The sequence below is a fragment of the Sinocyclocheilus anshuiensis genome, unplaced genomic scaffold (assembly GCF_001515605.1).
Source record: "Sinocyclocheilus anshuiensis isolate Anshui unplaced genomic scaffold, SAMN03320099.WGS_v1.1 scaffold1829, whole genome shotgun sequence".
NCBI lineage: Eukaryota > Metazoa > Chordata > Actinopteri > Cypriniformes > Cyprinidae > Sinocyclocheilus > Sinocyclocheilus anshuiensis.
In genome coordinates this window covers 107026-124855 of record NW_015536583.1, presented here as the reverse complement: position 1 = coordinate 124855, position 17830 = coordinate 107026, and the positions used below count along the sequence as shown (strand labels likewise).

General features: G+C 44.8%; 1 protein-coding gene across 1 annotated transcript; it reads right to left on the bottom strand.

Annotated features, from left to right (window-relative positions):
• Positions 1-453: 453 nt before the first annotated feature.
• LOC107703079 (brain-specific angiogenesis inhibitor 1-like) lies at positions 454-15990 on the bottom strand. Its single transcript, XM_016505600.1, has 27 exons — positions 15589-15990; positions 12620-13468; positions 12333-12392; positions 12061-12225; positions 11872-11973; positions 10892-10998; positions 10620-10814; positions 10502-10528; positions 10020-10128; positions 9789-9932; positions 9516-9591; positions 8874-8960; positions 7442-7565; positions 6420-6523; positions 5754-5856; positions 5513-5663; positions 4592-4661; positions 4435-4501; positions 4266-4351; positions 4010-4181; positions 3833-3928; positions 3712-3748; positions 2768-3402; positions 2629-2664; positions 2440-2544; positions 2275-2325; positions 454-2182 (listed from the first exon to the last, which is right to left on the bottom strand). The coding sequence occupies exons 2-27, from the start codon at positions 13329-13331 to the stop codon at positions 1985-1987; spliced, it is 3819 nt and encodes a 1272-aa protein (XP_016361086.1). The 5' UTR covers positions 13332-13468; positions 15589-15990; the 3' UTR covers positions 454-1984.
• Positions 15991-17830: the final 1840 nt, after the last annotated feature.

Here is a 17830-nt window from a genome sequence, read left to right as displayed (position 1 = left end):
AAAAGACATTAGGCAAGAAAACAAGACATTTTACTTATTTTCCCTAAACTACTGTCATTAAAGCTGTAGTATGTGTCGTTTGGGGTGTCAGTTTCATGTTCAGAGTCAGTCAATGGTAGTTTGATGCTATCAGAACATTGATCTGTTTGTTTCAGATGCCCAGTATCTCAACTTCTGACTCGACCAATCATGTGAGTTTGGGGCGGGACTGAAATGTTTGACTGACCAATGACAGGTGGAGGGGGAGTGTTCAGGAAACCCAACAGTTATTAATTTTCAGCTCTGTTTGGTGCTGCTAGTAGTGCACACATGATTTTCATTCAGGAAAGTAAAGAACAGACACTGTAATGTTTAGTTCTTTTATTTTATTAGAAACGAGACACCTTCGCCTATTGTTCTTAAAACTGTACAATCACAAGGGGAAGTGAAATACACAGAGACTCTGGTGCTGGAGATTCAGACAGACATCGGGAACCTCAAATGAACGTAGAGACGCGAGGAAGGATATCGGCATACACACAGAGACAAACAGGTTCATAAAACAAGAGACCGTACAGACGACCGAGGGTTCAGTGTCTCAACAATATGGAGGAATCAAGTAAAAAACTCTAGGGCATTTTCCTGAAGCACAGTCAGATATATCTCTAGGCTATTACTATATCATATTTTTCTTTCCTGAACATTCTTTTAGCAGCAAGACACAACGTCTTGTTTTGTCCTTCTCGTTTAATAGCTAATATAGTCCGTGAACAGTGTTGTCATAAAGGTTTCTAAATGCTCTATAAAGATGATATAAAACTCTGAAAATGGTTAACAAAATCTTGCCAAGATTCTAATGTCAGTCCTGCTTGGGCATCAAGCATCTGTCCTCATATTGCACTGATGCCAGTCTATTGTTTGGCATAAATACTGCACTGCGAATATCTCCCGCCGGCACTGCGGAAGTTCACAGGTGGGCAGGAGCCCATAACGTGTGCTGGGGCTTCGTTCAAAAGGCCGTAGAAAGAGCCGCTGGTGGGAATGGAGGGAACACAGTGGTCTGATCCAATGGAGTGGAGGAGGAAACAACAGCTCGTCCTCAAAGAGTCCAAGGCTACACAGTCACTGCTGCTCCAACTACATTACCCAGAATGCTGAGAGTATCAGCTGCTCATGCTGGGATAGTTCGTCCTGCTGCTGTTTCGGGAATGAACAGACGGTTTCATACAGTACTTAAAAATAAACCTCGATGAACACAGGTATGAAGACAAGAGGAGAAACATGATCATCAAAATCATAACATGATCATAAGAACAAAGAAATAACATTCATAATAATAACTTGTTACAATAACAACAGAGGAATCATTGAAAGTAAATGCTCAGCTCTTTATAGTCAAGTTTTCAGTACAATTATTTCCCCAAAGTTTGATGGAAGCGTCCAGAAATGCTTCACGCAAAGCGCTAAAAACAAAGACCACAGCGACGGCAGTTCATCTGTGTCCATTTGGCACAGCTAGCAACCCCTAGAGGCTCAAGGGAGACGTCGTCCTCTTGACCGAAGAGAACGCTCTGGAAGGGGCCGCAAAGGGCCAATCTCGAGCAGCCAAGAAAGCGTTCGACCCTCCTGTGGGAAGATTCTCCCATTCCAAAACGGAATTGCGGAAAAATGAAAGGGCACAGGCGGGCGTCCACACCACCTCCTGGACCAGATGGAAGCGTGTTGGGAAGAGCTCTCGATGAACCAACCAGGAATCTCTCCTCGCATGGAGTTCGGAAAACCTTTCTCCCTGTTCAGACACCTTCTAATGACTGAGGTCAGTGTCATCTTGAGCTGAGAGCTACTTCTGAAGCCGGAGAGACACATATTCAAATGACAGACGGGTACAGCGCTCCCCTCTCGGGTTCTTCTCTACCTTCTGCCCTCTGCATGCTCATCCCTTCATTTCCGCTCTCTTTCCCAAATCAAAAGCAGACCGAGGTGTTCAGGGTTAAACGCTGTGCCCTCACACCTCTGTCTGCAGGTCGATGATATCTTGGCCCACCAGAGGGATGGTCGCTCCGGCCTTCTCCCATTCCACGCCCTGGAGATCCGGAGGAGACGCCTGCAGCGGCTCCATGTCCTTCCGGACCCAGGCAGGAGGAGACACCTGTGACCTGCTCATGCTCTCCCAGGACCGATCCATTGCTCCCTGCTGCTTATCCTGGAAAGACACATCGGGAACAGAGTTAGAGACCCTGCAGTTGGGAATGAGAAAACGTCCTTCACATGCAGTCGAAAGATCGAGACACTTACGCTGTGGTTTGTCTTGTCGCTTCCAGCGGAGGAAACGCTCCATCTGACGGACTGTAGAGAGAAGAGAGCATTACTCTAAAGACCGAACAACGAGAGTAAGCGGGGATGATAAATTATGGCTGCTCTGATCAGTTCCACACATGAGCGTCTAGTTTGGCGGCTCACCTTGCTGTCGGATGCCGGTGACTCCCTGTCCTTCTCAGCGTGATGCATCTTCCTATTGTGGTCCTGGAACATGTTCTGATGGCGTTTCCGTGTGTGCATGATTTTCTACATGATAGAGAAGGGAACGGTTAACGCTGCACTGTTATTGATTTAAATTCATGTATCTCTACAGTGGAAAACTGTAATTACCTCAAAATCCAGTTCTGCGTAACGAGATTTCTGCCTCTGTGAGAGTTAAACAGAAAGAGCGACAGCAAACTTTAGTATCACATACATTGCGTAATTCATCAGATGCAGCGTTCAACAAAGAGTAAATGTCGTTTCTTACCCCCTCGCTGACTTCCAAAGAACTCATGGACAAGGTGGAGATGGTTTCGCTCTTGGACATCATGGAGTTCATGGAGTCGAAGGTGTCGCCCAGACTGCTGGTCATGTGACTCTCGCTGGAGATGTTGTGGATGTTCTGAATGGGCGAGTCTCGCTCTGAATACGATACACTGACGCGGTCGGCGGGGAGAGTCTTGACGGCGTAGGCAGCTTGTGGTTCGGCGAAGGTTCCGCTCAGATGCATGAGACGGGCCTGCGGGAGCTCGGTGCTGATGTTGTATTTGCTGGAGCGGCTGGAGTCATCCTTGGGTTTGGCACGAAGGGTGGAGGTGGTGTTGGGCAGGAGCACATAACCGCTGCCATCCGAACAGACGCTCTCGGCCTGAGCGAGGGCCAGATCGACATCCAGCTGCTTGAAGAGCTCACTGTCACACACGTACACAGGTTTGCCACAGGACAGGTCGACTCCGTGACCTTTCTCTCTCCGCAGGGTGAGCGTGTGGCTGGAGTACTCGGGGACGGGGGGAATGTGGCTCTTTCTGCTGGGGTTGGATGGAAGGGTGTGGAAGTTTGGGCCGAGGGGCAGGGGCATCTGTGGAGGGGGCATCTTCTCCTCGGAGGAGCTCTTCATTCCACCTGAAGGGAGGCAAAGAGGCAGGTCAGATCATGAGGCATGGATAAGCCTTGGATAAGCCCCTCTAGTTTCTTATTACTAAACATAAGAACACGTCAAATTTAATGCCTAATGGCAGGGGTGTCCAATCCTGCTCCTGGAGGGCCAATGTCCTGCATAGTTTAGCTTCTAGTTTCTAGTAATCCTGAAAACCTTGATTAGCTGATTCAGCTGTATTTAATTATGGTTGTAGCTAAACTCTCCAGGAACAGGTTTGGACACCTCCGCTCTATGGTAATATGAATGCGGCGATCTTTTGTTTATATGCTCACCTGGTCGGTTTGAGTCGGCGTCCTTCTCAAAGTCAGACTGCACACAGGAAAAAATAAATTTGATTTATAAATGCCGTTGTTAAAATGTAAAATGCATGAGAATACTTGCATTTAGACTCACCACGAGCTGCGTGTGGCCGTTCTGCAGGGAGCTGCCAGAATCGCCATTCCCGTCATCTTTGCGGTCCACCACACGGCATTTCACCGCATCTTGAACCTGAAAAACACACATTTATGAGCTCTAGCACACTCAAAGACACGTTAAACGCACACGTGCTTCGATTGTGAATGTACTGACCTCTCTGCGCAGGATGCAGTGCACCATGACAATGATGAATCCCTCCAGAGAATCGAAGACAGCGAAGAGGATCTGGAACAGTGCGGAGCGGCGGTCCGTGATGGCCAACACGGCAGACATCCACGTCAGCGCGAGAAGAGGGAGAACCACACAGGAGCTCCACAGCGACGCCCTGCAGGACAGTGCATTTAATACAACTTGCTCCACACTCTTCAATGTGACTGGCGTTTAATTGGGTGTGTACAGTATTTCTTACCCAGCCCTCTCTTTCAGCTTAACATCTGTGATGCCGTCCTTGGACACAAGCTTGTTGAAAACCAGAATTCCAATCACCATGTTGACCTGAAAACACACAAAGAGACGTCAGTGAAGGCTCAACACTGCACATGCTGTCGATCATGCAGTGTCCAAGAGCGGCTCCTCACCAGAACGACAGCAGCAGCCGGACCCACAAATGAGTACAAGAGTCCGCCTTCAAGAGACAACCAACAGCTGCGCAGAAAGAAGAAGAAACACCAGTGTTAAACTCACAAAGACACAGATGGAAAGAGAAAGATGGGAAACAAGATGGGAAATACTCACTAGTTGACGGTGCCGTAACCTTTGGCTTTGGTGAAGCCGACCGAAATGGCGACGACTAAAGCGGGCAGACCTGAGAGAGAATCCAGAGAGAGTTAAACATCCCATCACACAAGTCAAGCGACACTCTCCAGAATTAACAACCAGTGTTGGGGAAAGAAGTAATGTATTACAATATTGCGTTCCTCCCTAAAAAAGTAACTAATTATGTTACTTAGTTACTTTTTAAATCTGGGCGGGGCTTGCTTGTTTGTTTTTAATATTAAAAGTTCTTCTTTTACAAATGTAAAAGCCCTTTCATCCAAAGGTGAAATGAATGCGCCTCAGGCTGAAGGAAATGTAAATTCACATCTGTACAATAGAGGGCTCAGCTCAAACTAATCACATGAAGAATAAGACGCAGGAGAAGAAATTTCAACGCTATTCAGCAATAACACAAATAAAACACAAATGTGTCTCTTTTGCTTATTAGTATGGTTGAATTGGATCATCGAAGGTCAGTAGCAAAGACATTAGTTAATAAAATGGGATTAAATACATAAATTATATTTGTCTTATTTAACATATTTAATTATTACAGGTCTGTATATGCTGAGTTTGCATTTGACTGTTTTTATTGATTTTGAGGAACGCTGAATCTGTTTTTGAGTAAACACATGTTGATATTTAGTCTAGAACTACAGTAAGATCATGTTCACACACAACGCTCTGCACTTACTCCTGATTTCTGTCACCACGGCAACACCAGAACTCTCACTCAATACATGGAAACAAAGTAACTTATTTGAAAAGTAACTCAGATATTTCCTTCTAAAATAAAATGTGTTACTTTACTAGTTACTTAAAAAAGTAACCGGATTAAGTAACTCGCGTTACTTATAATGCGTTACCCCCAACACTGTCAACAGCAGCGCGCACACTCACCCCATCCCAGACACAAGAAGCGTTTGCGGATGATGCGGTTACGCAGGCGGCCCGTGACGGCCATATAGGACTGCCACGCCTCTGTCAGAACCCAACAGAACGAGGACAGGAAGAAGAAATGCAGGAACGCTGCCACCAAGGCACACATAACCTGCGAGAGACAGACGGAACGAGAGGTGAGCCGTTGGTCATCGGAGCTGATGTGTGCTGCAAACGGTCAGCTTCAGGCTCGGGTTTATACCTTGTTGCGTGCTTGTGTCTGACTGATCAGAATGAGGGCGTTGGAGCAGATGATTGACAGACAGAAGTTGATCAGGATCACTGAGCGCTCAGAACGGATGTACCTGAGAAGAAGAGAGAAAAAAAACAATTAATAAAATTCAATCACCAAACCAGGGGTTTTCAGATTGGGGTCTGAGAAAAAGTTTAGAGATATATATCCATATTTAAATATTTTAGTATGGAAATAGATAGAAATAAAACCAAATTATTCTAACAAAATAGATACAATACAGAATTTGACACAATTGTAGTATTATTCTGGTCTTTAATGATGAGATTAATGGCTTTTTAGTTCATAATATTTTATGTTTTGGTCACACTTTATTTTAAGGTCAAATTCAAATGCTTTATAAGTACTAATAATCAGCCAATATGCTAGCAATATGCAGCTAGTTAATACTGTAAACGTTCTTAAAGTGCAACCAAAATACACATACTTCTAGACTTATTTTAACGTATAAATGTAAAAATACACAGTTAGGTAGTGAACATCTCATTTATGGGTTCATGACGTCAAAACATTTGCAATGCAACCTTTTTGATGCAACCAATTAATAAACCACACATCAATTAAATTAATCATATCAATCAAGCAGTAAATCAAGCATTATGATAAGTTTCTTACTTCCACACAGAGACGTAGATGATGAGGAGGAGGAGGAGGGTGAGGGACGACACTCCGCATCCCACAATCATCGTAACCGACGGCAACAGAGACTTATCCATGTTCTGTGAAGAAACACGGTAGCATTAGTGTCAATGCACACACACACACACACACAGCTCCCTCTGGATGGAATGACTGGAAGAAACAGGGCAGCTGATGTGAAGGAGACGAGAAGGTGAGAGAGACGCTCCACATTCCTTCACTGCTGCTCCACTTTAGCACAGTTAAACGACGACAGGTGTGTGTGTGTGTGTGTGTGTCCTGCAGGTCGACAATTTTCACCTCTGAAATTATTAGTGTAACACACTTCACACACCACATTGTGAGTGTGTTATATTATGCGCTGCTTTCCACCTTCATTTGCCCTTGCAGAATGAAACGCACCATCATATTTCCTCTCAAAAGACACACACACACACACACACACACACACACACACACACACTGAAGGCATGTAACAGGTCTTTTAAACCCGCTTGCACTGCGCGACGCGACACATCCAAACAGCGTATGTGATTATAAACGGAGGCGTTGTGTTTGGACGCGTCGCGTTGCAGTGCAGGGCTGTTTTTCCCCTCTGATGCTGATAATTACAGCGCGGGGCTGCGGATGCGGTTGTCTTGGCAACTGCTTCTGCACCAAAAAGATCAAAAACAACGATCACACGAACGCATTAAAGCACCGAACAAATACGTGCATGAAAAGAATCGGATCCATCATCGATCATCAGATTCACAACACCGCATCATCTCTATTAGCTATCAATCAATCCGTCGATAGATAAAGATTGAACTCACGCTAAAAGACGATCAGATCCGATCACCCGATGATCGATGATGAACGAGGCTGTGATAAACACTCTTCGGTTAACGGCAGCATCGCTTCATTTACACACACACACACACACACACACACACACACACACACACACACACACAGACAGAGAGAGAGAGACAGTCCGGTGATGATCGGACTCTTACCGGATCGGGGTTCGGTCTTGCGATCACGGCGAAGGTGGACAGTCCGTCACACACGCATGCGGTGCTGGAGTCGCGCGCCACCGATCTGCAGCCGCGCGCGGACCAGGAGCCGAGCAGAGACGCGCTACACACACATAAGAGTTAGATACACTGTCAAATAAACCCCGCACACACACACTCAGCTCATCCAGACTCACAGACACGCACACACACGCACACACTCCAGACCACAGTACAGTGATGCTCTCAGTTGTTGTGTTTTTCACATGCAACTGCACGTATTTCTATCATGGTATCTTGTCCAAATGCTTCTTTGATTTTATAATAAAAATAAAGGTTCTTTGTATTGGAAAAAGGTTCTTCTGTTTATTAAAATCAGACTAAAGAAAAGATGCTTCTTTTAAGAACTGAAAGGTTCTTTCATTAAATAACTGCACAAAAAAAGAAATCTTAGTCTGAAAGACAGTAAATTATTCCTCATGCATAAATCATGCATAATGTCATTTTGATTATTTTTAGTGGCATTACTGGCCTTTTATTTATTTACTTTCCTTTCTGTCAGATTTTGTGTATTATTTGTGTTAGTATAGTTAGTATTACTATTAGTATTAGTAGAGTGTGTGAGTTCCCTGAGTAGGGAACGAGACACTGCGTCCTCTAGGGGTCGCTATGGGGAAACCTAGAGGACGCAGTTCGAAGTTCCCATGAAAGGGAACATTAAGGGAATGTTCAATTTTATCATTCTGCAAACCTTATGTAAACTTTACTTTTAAATGTTCTCTGAAACAAGTAGCATATAAGAGTGTTTAAAAAAAATATAATATAAAAAATAATAAAATATTTCAGAAAAATGTTCCATGAACAATGTATAAACATTTCTGAGAACAATATTAAAGACTGAACTACCTTCGAACAAACTCTAATAATGTTACTGGAAGAACGTTTGTTCATAATTTTGAGAAAATCTTGCCAGAACATTCTGAGAAAATTCCCTGTAAATACACTAATAGAATATTGTTTGAATGAACATTTGTAAAATATCCAAATATTAATTTTTGATACTAATAGATGGATGGAGTTCAGAGATCTGAATGCTTTGATTTAAAAAAAGAGAACAGGGTTCCCATCTTTGTTCAGAAATGTGTGTGTGTGTGTGTGTGTGTGTGTGTGTGTGAGTGTGTGTGGGCAGTGGATGCTGAAAAGAGCCATTGAAGGTTTTGAATGTTCTGTGAATATTCATGAGGTCATAAGTGATGTGTGTGTAAGGGGGCAGAGACTCATTTGCATATGATTAGTGGTTGTCAGGGAGGTGTGGAGATGACACACTGTACCGAGGGCAGGAGAGAGTGTGTGACCTTTAGAGCTGCGATAACACATACACACACACACACACACACACACACACACACAGAATCACAAGTGTTCCACCCACCTCTCGCTCTCGTCCCAGGCGATGCAGGTCTCGTTCACAGTGCCCTGCAGATAGAGAGAGAGAGAGAGAGAGACGGGCGTGAAAGGTCTGGTTAGGGGGAGTTTGATCTGTGTCATATGTCACTTCCTACATAGTCTTTAACTGCACACACACACACACACACACACACACACACACACACACACACACACACACACACACACACACACGCTACATCATCTGAAAGCTGAATAAATAAGCTTTCCATTGATGTATGGTTTGTTAGGAAAGGACAATATTTGAAAATCTGGAATCTGAGGGTGCACAAATATATAAATATTGAGAAAATCATCTTTAAAGTTGTTCAAATGAAGCTCTTAGCAATGCATATTACTAATCAAAAATTAAGTTTTGATATATGTACGGTAGGAAATTTACAAAATATCTTCATGGAACATGATCTTTACTTAATATCCTAATGATTTTTGACATAAAAGAAAAATCAATACTTTTGACCCATACAATATATTGTTGGCTATTGCTACAAATATCCCCCAGCGACTTAACACTGCTTTTGTGCTGCAGGGTCACAAGTTTGAGTTTCATCAGGACATTCATATGAAGTTTGTCAGCAGAATGCAAGCAATGTTTGAGCTCTTGTACCTCTGGAAGGACAGGATGGGAGCCAGATTTCTGTAGAGAACGATCCCGGTGACAAACCCAGTGCTCTGCTCAGCATCTACACACACATTCAGAGCCGCATTAGTCTCAATACTCAGGAAACACACGTCCGAAAGTGTGTGAGTGTATGTGTCTGTGTGTGTGTGTGAGTGTGAGTGTCTGTGTGTGTGTGTGTGTGTGTGTGTGCGTGTGCATCTGTGTGTGTGTGCATCTGTGTGTGTGAGTGTGTGTGTGTGTGTGAGTGTGTGTGTGTACCTGGCACGTCTAGACTCAGAGCGCTGCGGGACACTGTGACTTTCTCTTCTGAGTTGCGCACCCAGTCGATCATCCCTCGCCAGCCCTTCAGGGGGAAGGTCACGTCAGAGGTCATGGTACGCGGACGCTTCTGGACGCTGAGCTCTGAAGAGACGGTCAGAAACCAGAGTCAGAAACACACGCTCACACATCCACCTGCTGCCTCGTACTCCTGACCCCTTTCACACTCACCAAGATTGTCGGTGACCTCATAGATGTCCTGGAAATCTCTCATCTGACGTCCGATCATGTCAATGAAGCTCTCGATCAGACTGAAGAATTCCTTGATGTTTGCGCCCATCTGCAGCAGAGCAAAACAGCACTGATATAGATAGACATACATATACTGATATAGATGTAAATATTAAAATAAACAAACAAAAACTAATTAAACTGACAATAGCACATACAGTTACTACAATCTCTAATTAAAACAGAAACTGAAAATATAAAAAAGCTAATTGAAATTATTCATAAATACTATAATAGTGTATAAATAGTACTAAAACAACATGTTCTAAAAACACGCAGAGAATCTCTCAGTTCTTCCTCTGAATGGTCTGATGACTGATTCGTTAGCTGACGTGTGTGTGTCGGCGGTGTCTGCTGTTGCAGATTGCCATGTGGGTGCGCTCGAATTCTCTGCTTCTTTATTTCTCTTTTTTGGTATGAAGTAAGTTACTGATGGTGTGAGCGTAATTCTGTGGGTCAAACAAATCAATGTTATTAGATCAGTGTTTCTCTCACATACACTTATTTTCCATCATCGTTGCGCGCTGTGGTTTTGCGTACCTCCACATCTGCATTGCTCAGGCTCATCTTTGAGCCTCTGAAGATCTCCGTGCTGTTCCTCAGGACCTCCATCACAGCCAGCAGGTCGCCGCTGTACTTCATATTGTCAGTCGACACCATCCTCACTTTAGACAGCACCTCAGACACACCGTCCACCAGCTGACCGCTCTGAGACCGAGTCACGTGACCATGCATCTGGAAGGAGAAGGACGCTTGAGAATCCAGTCCTCAAGCCTTTATGCCAACATGAAGTATGAGAAGATGGAGCTTACCAGGGTCTGGATGTCCTGGAATTCCTTGGAGATACATTTGATGTGAGTGGGGTTCTCCCAGAAAGCCAGACCTACGGCGTCCAGAGTGCATCTGCGCAGGATCAGGCCTGCAGGAGTCAGGGAGAGCAGGGTTAATGCAATCTGGAGGGAAGCACTGTCTCTTTCATTAACTCTTTCCCTGCCAAACTCTGAATTTTCAGAGTTTCTGTGTTCTCACTGTTATACACTCGGGGGTGCTGCATCTCCTGAATCCTGAGTCATCAATGAATTGACTTTAGCTGGAAAAATGCCTCTTTGTTCTTGTCCTCTTGCATTACTGACAAACTATTTTCCTGTTGACACTGTAAAGCTGCTTTGACACAATCTGTATTGTATAATGCGCTATACAAATAAAGGTGACTTGACTGAATGAGTCTAGAATCACTCGATCAAAAACACAAACCAGGAAGACGCAGAAACCAGCGATCTCATATGTATGCATATGCATATGAAAAATAATGTGATCATCAACACTAAACTGCATATAAATGAAAACTGCCTAATGTTAGAGAGTGGTAGAGTGGTAAAGGCCTGTGAAGCTTTGGGAGTACTGATGGAAGCCATTTACTGCAGCTTTGCTTTGATAATATTACTGAATATGATCCAGATGTAGTATTTGATAAAAAAAATTGATTTTCTTTCTTTGTTGCTTTTTTTTAATGAAACCTACCTACATTCAAGTGTTGATAAAAGAGAATGCTTGAAGCTAGAATAAACTTTTTTTTTTTAAGTAGATGGTATGTTCTTTATTTTGGTGTACTGCATGTTCAGATATTCATACAACAAAATATTCTGGGAGCCATGAAATTTGAGTGAAAATCATCAAAAATGCTGGCAACTTTTTTTCAAAAACGCTGGTGGGGAAAGAGTTAAAATCAGGCCGTGACCCACATTCGACACAGAAAGCAGAGCACCGGATGACTGAGATCTCAGATCAGTACCTGTGGCATCAGAAGGGCAGGTCACAGCAGCCGTGTCGCCCGCGGGCGTTTTCTTCCACACCACACTGCCGTAGTTCTCCTCCCCGCAGATCTCGTGAGGTTCTGTCAGACACATTTTTATAAGCCCTTAAAGAAGCTGCCTCAAAACTGGTGCAGTAATTAAGTAAAACATTTGGTTTGAGCTCTCACCTGGGCACCGCTTCTCGTTGCAGTTTCTCAGTTCTGATTTATCTCCGATGCATGGCTCTCCACCAAAGAAAGGTCCTTCACACACTCTCTGTCTGAGCTGATGGCCTCCACCGCAGGATTTGCTGCAACTGCCCCATGAGCTCCACAACAGCCATCTCCCGTCCACTAGAGGGCGACAACACACTTGAGTATCTTTCATAAAAAACACTTGTGCAGAACCATTTAGGGAGCATATTCATGCATTAGCAAGCATTTGAAGAGGAATAATGTACCTGGGCAGTCTCTGAGGAAGCAGTTGCTGGTTTCTTGCCATTCTCCTCTGCACTCCGAGCCTCCGTACGAGGGCACCTAGACGGCCATCGGGAGACCACGGGAACCAGATGAGTCCTCTGCACAATCTGACTTTGTTGCAGCCTAGAAATAAACTGCTGGTCTTGTCTGGCCAGAGGAGAATGGAACACTATTTCGACACACTATTTCCCTGTTTAATACTGTAAAGCTGCTTTGGCACAATCTGCATTGTAAAAAGTGCTATATAAATAATGGTGACTTGACTTACTCATGATCTCGGCGTCGCGGTTGCTGTCTCTAACGGTAGGCGAGCACTTCTCGGTGTAGACTCCGCCCCTGTAGCAGCCACCGGTCCTCCTTTTGGGAGGCTCCCAGCACTGGCAGGGGGTCATCATGATGCCGCAGGGGTTTCTATGGGTGCTGGTGGCCAGGCAGTCTTCCAGCCATTGACACAGCATCTCGCAGGCTGGCATGCTTGGGTTCCTCTTCCCCACGACCAGAAACTCGGCGTTGAACTGGCTGCCTTCATCGTTGCCTTCGTCTTCCTCCATGGGTTCCGCACCCAGACGTGGCATTACCTTCCGCACCTGCAGGAACTGTTTGCTGGACTCCAGGTAGGCCACCGCGGAGGAAGCGTCACACAGTCGGACCACCTCGTCGAAGCTCTCCATGCCCAGGTATGTGCGAGAGGTCTCCAGGAACGAGTCGAACTGGAAGGTCTGGATCTGTCGTGGGGTGCAGGACTCGGTAGGCTTGGTGATCTTCATGAAGACGGTGTAGCGGCGAGGATCGGGGTTCTGCAGGGTCCAGGAGCACGGCGCTGACGACAGGGCGGTCTTAGAGGAGAACACACCGAAGAAGCGGCTTTGCTCCAGGGTGGCACAGGTGGCAGATGCTGGCCCGGAGGGAGTGGAGATGCCCGGGGCGAACATCACGCACATGCAAACGCACAGCGCCAATGAGACGAACCGCCGCTCCATGTTCTCGCTTCAGGAGGACAGGTGGACCCTTTGATAGGAGTTAACTGGGCTTCTTTGATCTGGCAGGGGTTTGATGTGTTCACTTCGATAAATGCGGATGGAGGGTTTGATTCTTCACTAGATTGAAGGGGACATATCTGTGGGAAAACAAGAAACAGAAGGGACTCAGAGTTAGCACGTGTCAATCATAGCACGACAGTCATTGTAATTATCATACTTGAACAGGTCTGCCATCTAAATCATATCTATAGTCGAGAGCTGTACCCTCCATTAGCATTAGTTTGCATTCGAATGAGCCCTGTCAGAGTACTGCCGCTAATGCATGCGCTGCCATTACACTCAGACTATAATTACAGCGCCCTTCACAGGAATCTCTCTCCGCATCGCTCTCTCGTTCTCTCCTGCCCACGCTTTCACACGTGGCAGAGCCGATTGCGTCAAACTGACGTCCACGAAGACTCAGCTCTCACCCACGAAAGTTCAGCGCTGGAAAGATTCTCACAGCGAAAAAGCAGGATATTTCTGCAGGAACACATGCCCCCTCCGTGACAGAATGCAGCGATTGTGGAACTTTCAAAGTCTGAGTGTTGCCATAGCTACAGGTGCTCGAGAAACGTGTGGAGCATCTTTGTGCATTATAAGCTGCACCCCTCTCTTTCCAAGCACAGTCCCTCGCTCTATTATAGAACTTGCCTTGTTTTCTGGCTCCTCGCTCTCTTTCGCTCAAAGACGCTCATTCAGGAGCAAGATGAAAGAGAGAGAGAGAGCAGCTGTGAGAGGTCCTTTTCAGAGAACCAATGTCCCCTTATCTTCATCATCACCTTCCTCTTTCTGAACTAATAGTGTGAGACTGAAAAACTAAAGCTCAACAGTTGCATAAAATAAGATAAATTGTTGCTCTGCTCTGTTGGCTGTCTTCAGTTACATCACTAATGCAGCTCATGTCTAATTTTCTGCACTCCATTGAGTTTGAAAAACCGGGAATGATCAGCTCTACAGAAAATGAGAGTACTTCAGCTCTGCCACTCAACCTCTTTTTATACCCCCAAATAGGGGGCTGAAATTACACATTACATCTGTAGTTATGGAAACAGCTGATTTTCGAAAGAGCTGAAGTACAGTCAGCAGGAAGTGTGTGAGAAAGAGACAGACAGACCGAGACGGAGAGAGAGACAGTTGCACAGAGTTTATGTGAATCCGTGCAAGTGAAGCCAGCACGCTCATTAACCCCTGATGTCCTCTGGCTGGTCTGATCCTGGGATGAATGTTAGATTGCATCTGATCTAAACAAACACAGACACTTTGTTTTTAATCCTGGGAAAGTCTGAGACACACTCGTCTCTGCCAAACACACGCAGAGCCATCTGTGAGCTCAGATCTGCTGCTGAGACATCTCAATGTGTGTCTAGTGCTGTCAGAACAATAACACAAACACCCCATCGCTGTGTGCATGACCAAACACACACTCTTTGACAAACAACACTCATTAATGTCATGCACCTGCAGGAGGAATACTTTGCAAAAACACATTTTTTTTAATCTACATGCCAAATGAGTTAAACCATGCATTGCAGCAAAATCAGCAATCGAGCTGTTTGCAGTGAGATGCGATCAGATAAGAAATAAATTAATTTCTCGCTATGTGCAAACAAATGACTGCGCTGCACACGCTGCAGACATTATCAGCCAAACTCTGAAAAGAGGAGCAAAATTATGAGTGCGCAACAACTTTTCAAGTAAACACAGCATGCAGAGTGCATGAATACTGGCTGATTATAAAATGCGTTGCAGTTAGAACATAAGGTGCAGATGCTAAAAGCAACTAAAGTGAACTAAAAGCATGTAGAAATTCGTGCATTGCGTCAATACTTTACTCACTAAGCATTTGAGTGTATCGTGCTTAAATAAGCATAAACATTAAATGATCTTCTGTTCATACGATAAGACGTGTGCAAGATTTCACATACACTGGCAAACGATCTTCTTTTCACTAAAGACACATACAAACTAAATACAAGACAAATAGCACAACACAGCAACATCTTAAAGAAGCGGGTGTCGAGAGCGTTTCAGGACCGCGGACAGCGACACAAGTTAAGCGGCTTTCAAGAGCGTTTCTTCGGAACCATCCATGCATGCAGACCTCCATCCAGCCTCGCACCGCACATCATCAGGTGGTTAAGCACCACTGACCAAACCAAGTTTGCAAACCATCCTCGATCACATGTGCATAAAAACAAACGGCAGCTTCTGTTACCTGTTACTGAGGTACTCTAGCGTGTCTAACAAGCGCTCTCCATCCGAGAGTCTCAAAGTCTTCCGCGGGAATGCTGGGATGCGGGAACGGGTCACAACGCGTCCAGACGTCCCGGGCTGGATGTCCAAGTCTCGGTGCACTTCACTTCCACAAGCGCAACGGCACAAAGCGACTCTGACCAAACTCCAGAGAGTTTACTACCAACCTCTTCTAATGCTGCTTCTGCTGCTTCTGTATTCCAGCGAAAGCGAGCGAGCGAATAACGGGCAAAGAACGAAATGCTTTTTCTCCTGGCGCGGTTGGTACTTGTACTCTCGGCTTCGGAGTCTTGCTGCTTGTGGTCTGAAGTGTTTGAGTCGGAGTGGCGTGTGGCCTCCTCGCGCTGCCTTATAAACCCCTCCACCCTGCGTGGATCGCGCGCACCGGTGAATGAGACAGCGCGCGGGGGAGTGTGTGTGTGTGTGTGTGTGTGTGTGCGCTCGCGCACTGGACACACAGAAAGACGAAGGAGAGCGCCGATGTGCGCACAGACGAGCGCAGAACCGGAAAGAGAGACTCCTATAAACCCCTCCACCCCGCGTGGATCGCGCGCACCGGTGAATGAGACAGCGCGCGGGGGAGTGTGTGTGTGTGTGTGTGTGTGTGTGTGCGCTCGCGCACTGGACACACAGAAAGACGAAGGAGAGCGCCGATGTGCGCACAGACGAGCGCAGAACCGGAAAGAGAGACTTCACGGCGCTTTCTCTCACTGACAGCGAGCGTTACATCATTACACCTGATTGCCCACACTACTCAATACGACTGATACACATTAAACGATCAACAATCAATCAAACGTGTCTAAACGACAACAACATTACGACACGATATGATCATTGGAGTATATTTGACTTTTTTGATCTTTCTAAATTCACGTTTAATTAAATGTGTTAATTACAGTTTCTTTATGTGTGAAATTTACTAACAAATTCTGAGTGAAAATAGTTTCTACAACACCACTTTGTGTTTGTGTGTGTGTGTGTGTGTGTGTGTGTGTGTGTGTGTGAGTGTGAGTGTGTGTGTGTCTGTGTGTGTGTGAGTGTGTGTTGGGAACTTTAAACCAGTGAACTTTGTTAAGTTTTGTTGACTGAAAATACAATTTCACGCTTAATTAAATGAGTAACTTGACATTTCTTTGTAATTATTTGTGAAATATACTACCAGTTTCTGGGTTACAATTATTTAAACCCCAATTTTCTCTCTAAAGTTAAACTAAAGTTTTTATAAAGCATCACGGTAACACTTTATAATAAGGTGTCATTTGTTAACATTAGATAATGTATTAACTAACATGAACAAACAACGAACAATACATTTATTACACTATTTATTAATCTTTGTTAGAGTTAGTTAATAAAAATACAGTTGTTCAGTGTTAGTTCATGTTAGTTCACAGTGCATTAACTAATGTTAACAAGTACAACCCGTGATTTTAATAATGCATTAGTAAATGCTGAAATTAACATGAAGTAAGATTAATAAATGCTGAAGTATTGTTCATTCTTAGTTCATGTTAACTAATGTAGTTAACTAATGTGAACTAATGAACCTTATTGTAAAGTGTTACCAGCATCACTTTTGGATGGTATTGTGATAATATTGTTTGTGTTTGTGTGTGTGTGTGTGTGTGTGTGCATATATATATATACAGTATATACTGGGAAGTATTGGGAAGTCTGTTTAATTTATTCAATGTTGTGTATTTTTGGTGTGCGTGTTGTTAGAACTCCAGTGAACTTTATCTGGTTAAGTGTATTTGTTTTTCTCCTCGTCATGCGTCTGTGGGCGTTCGCGCGTTTCCCGCCAGGAGAGCCTTGTGGAGGCGGGAGAGTCGGCGGATTCTTCCCAGAGCCACCAACGTGACCACATTACCACATCACCACAGCAAGTCATGCTGAAAACAGATCAAACTCCTGTGTTTTCTCAGCATCCAGCGCAATATTTACCCAAACCCCGCAAATATGCCGTGTGTCCGAATAAGTGCCTCCGCTGAGGGCCGAATTCCCTCGCAATCGCTCATGAGCTTCAGCCAAACTCTGAGAATACAGCAGAGCGGAGAGTGTGAGCGCATTACTCATCGGCGGAAGCAAAGGTAGGAAAACACTTATTCAGTCATGTATGATTCACTGACTCTCACTCACTCGGAGACAGGAAGATGAAGGCCTGTAACCTGCGTTCAGGAAAATACCTCCTCGAGATCTGC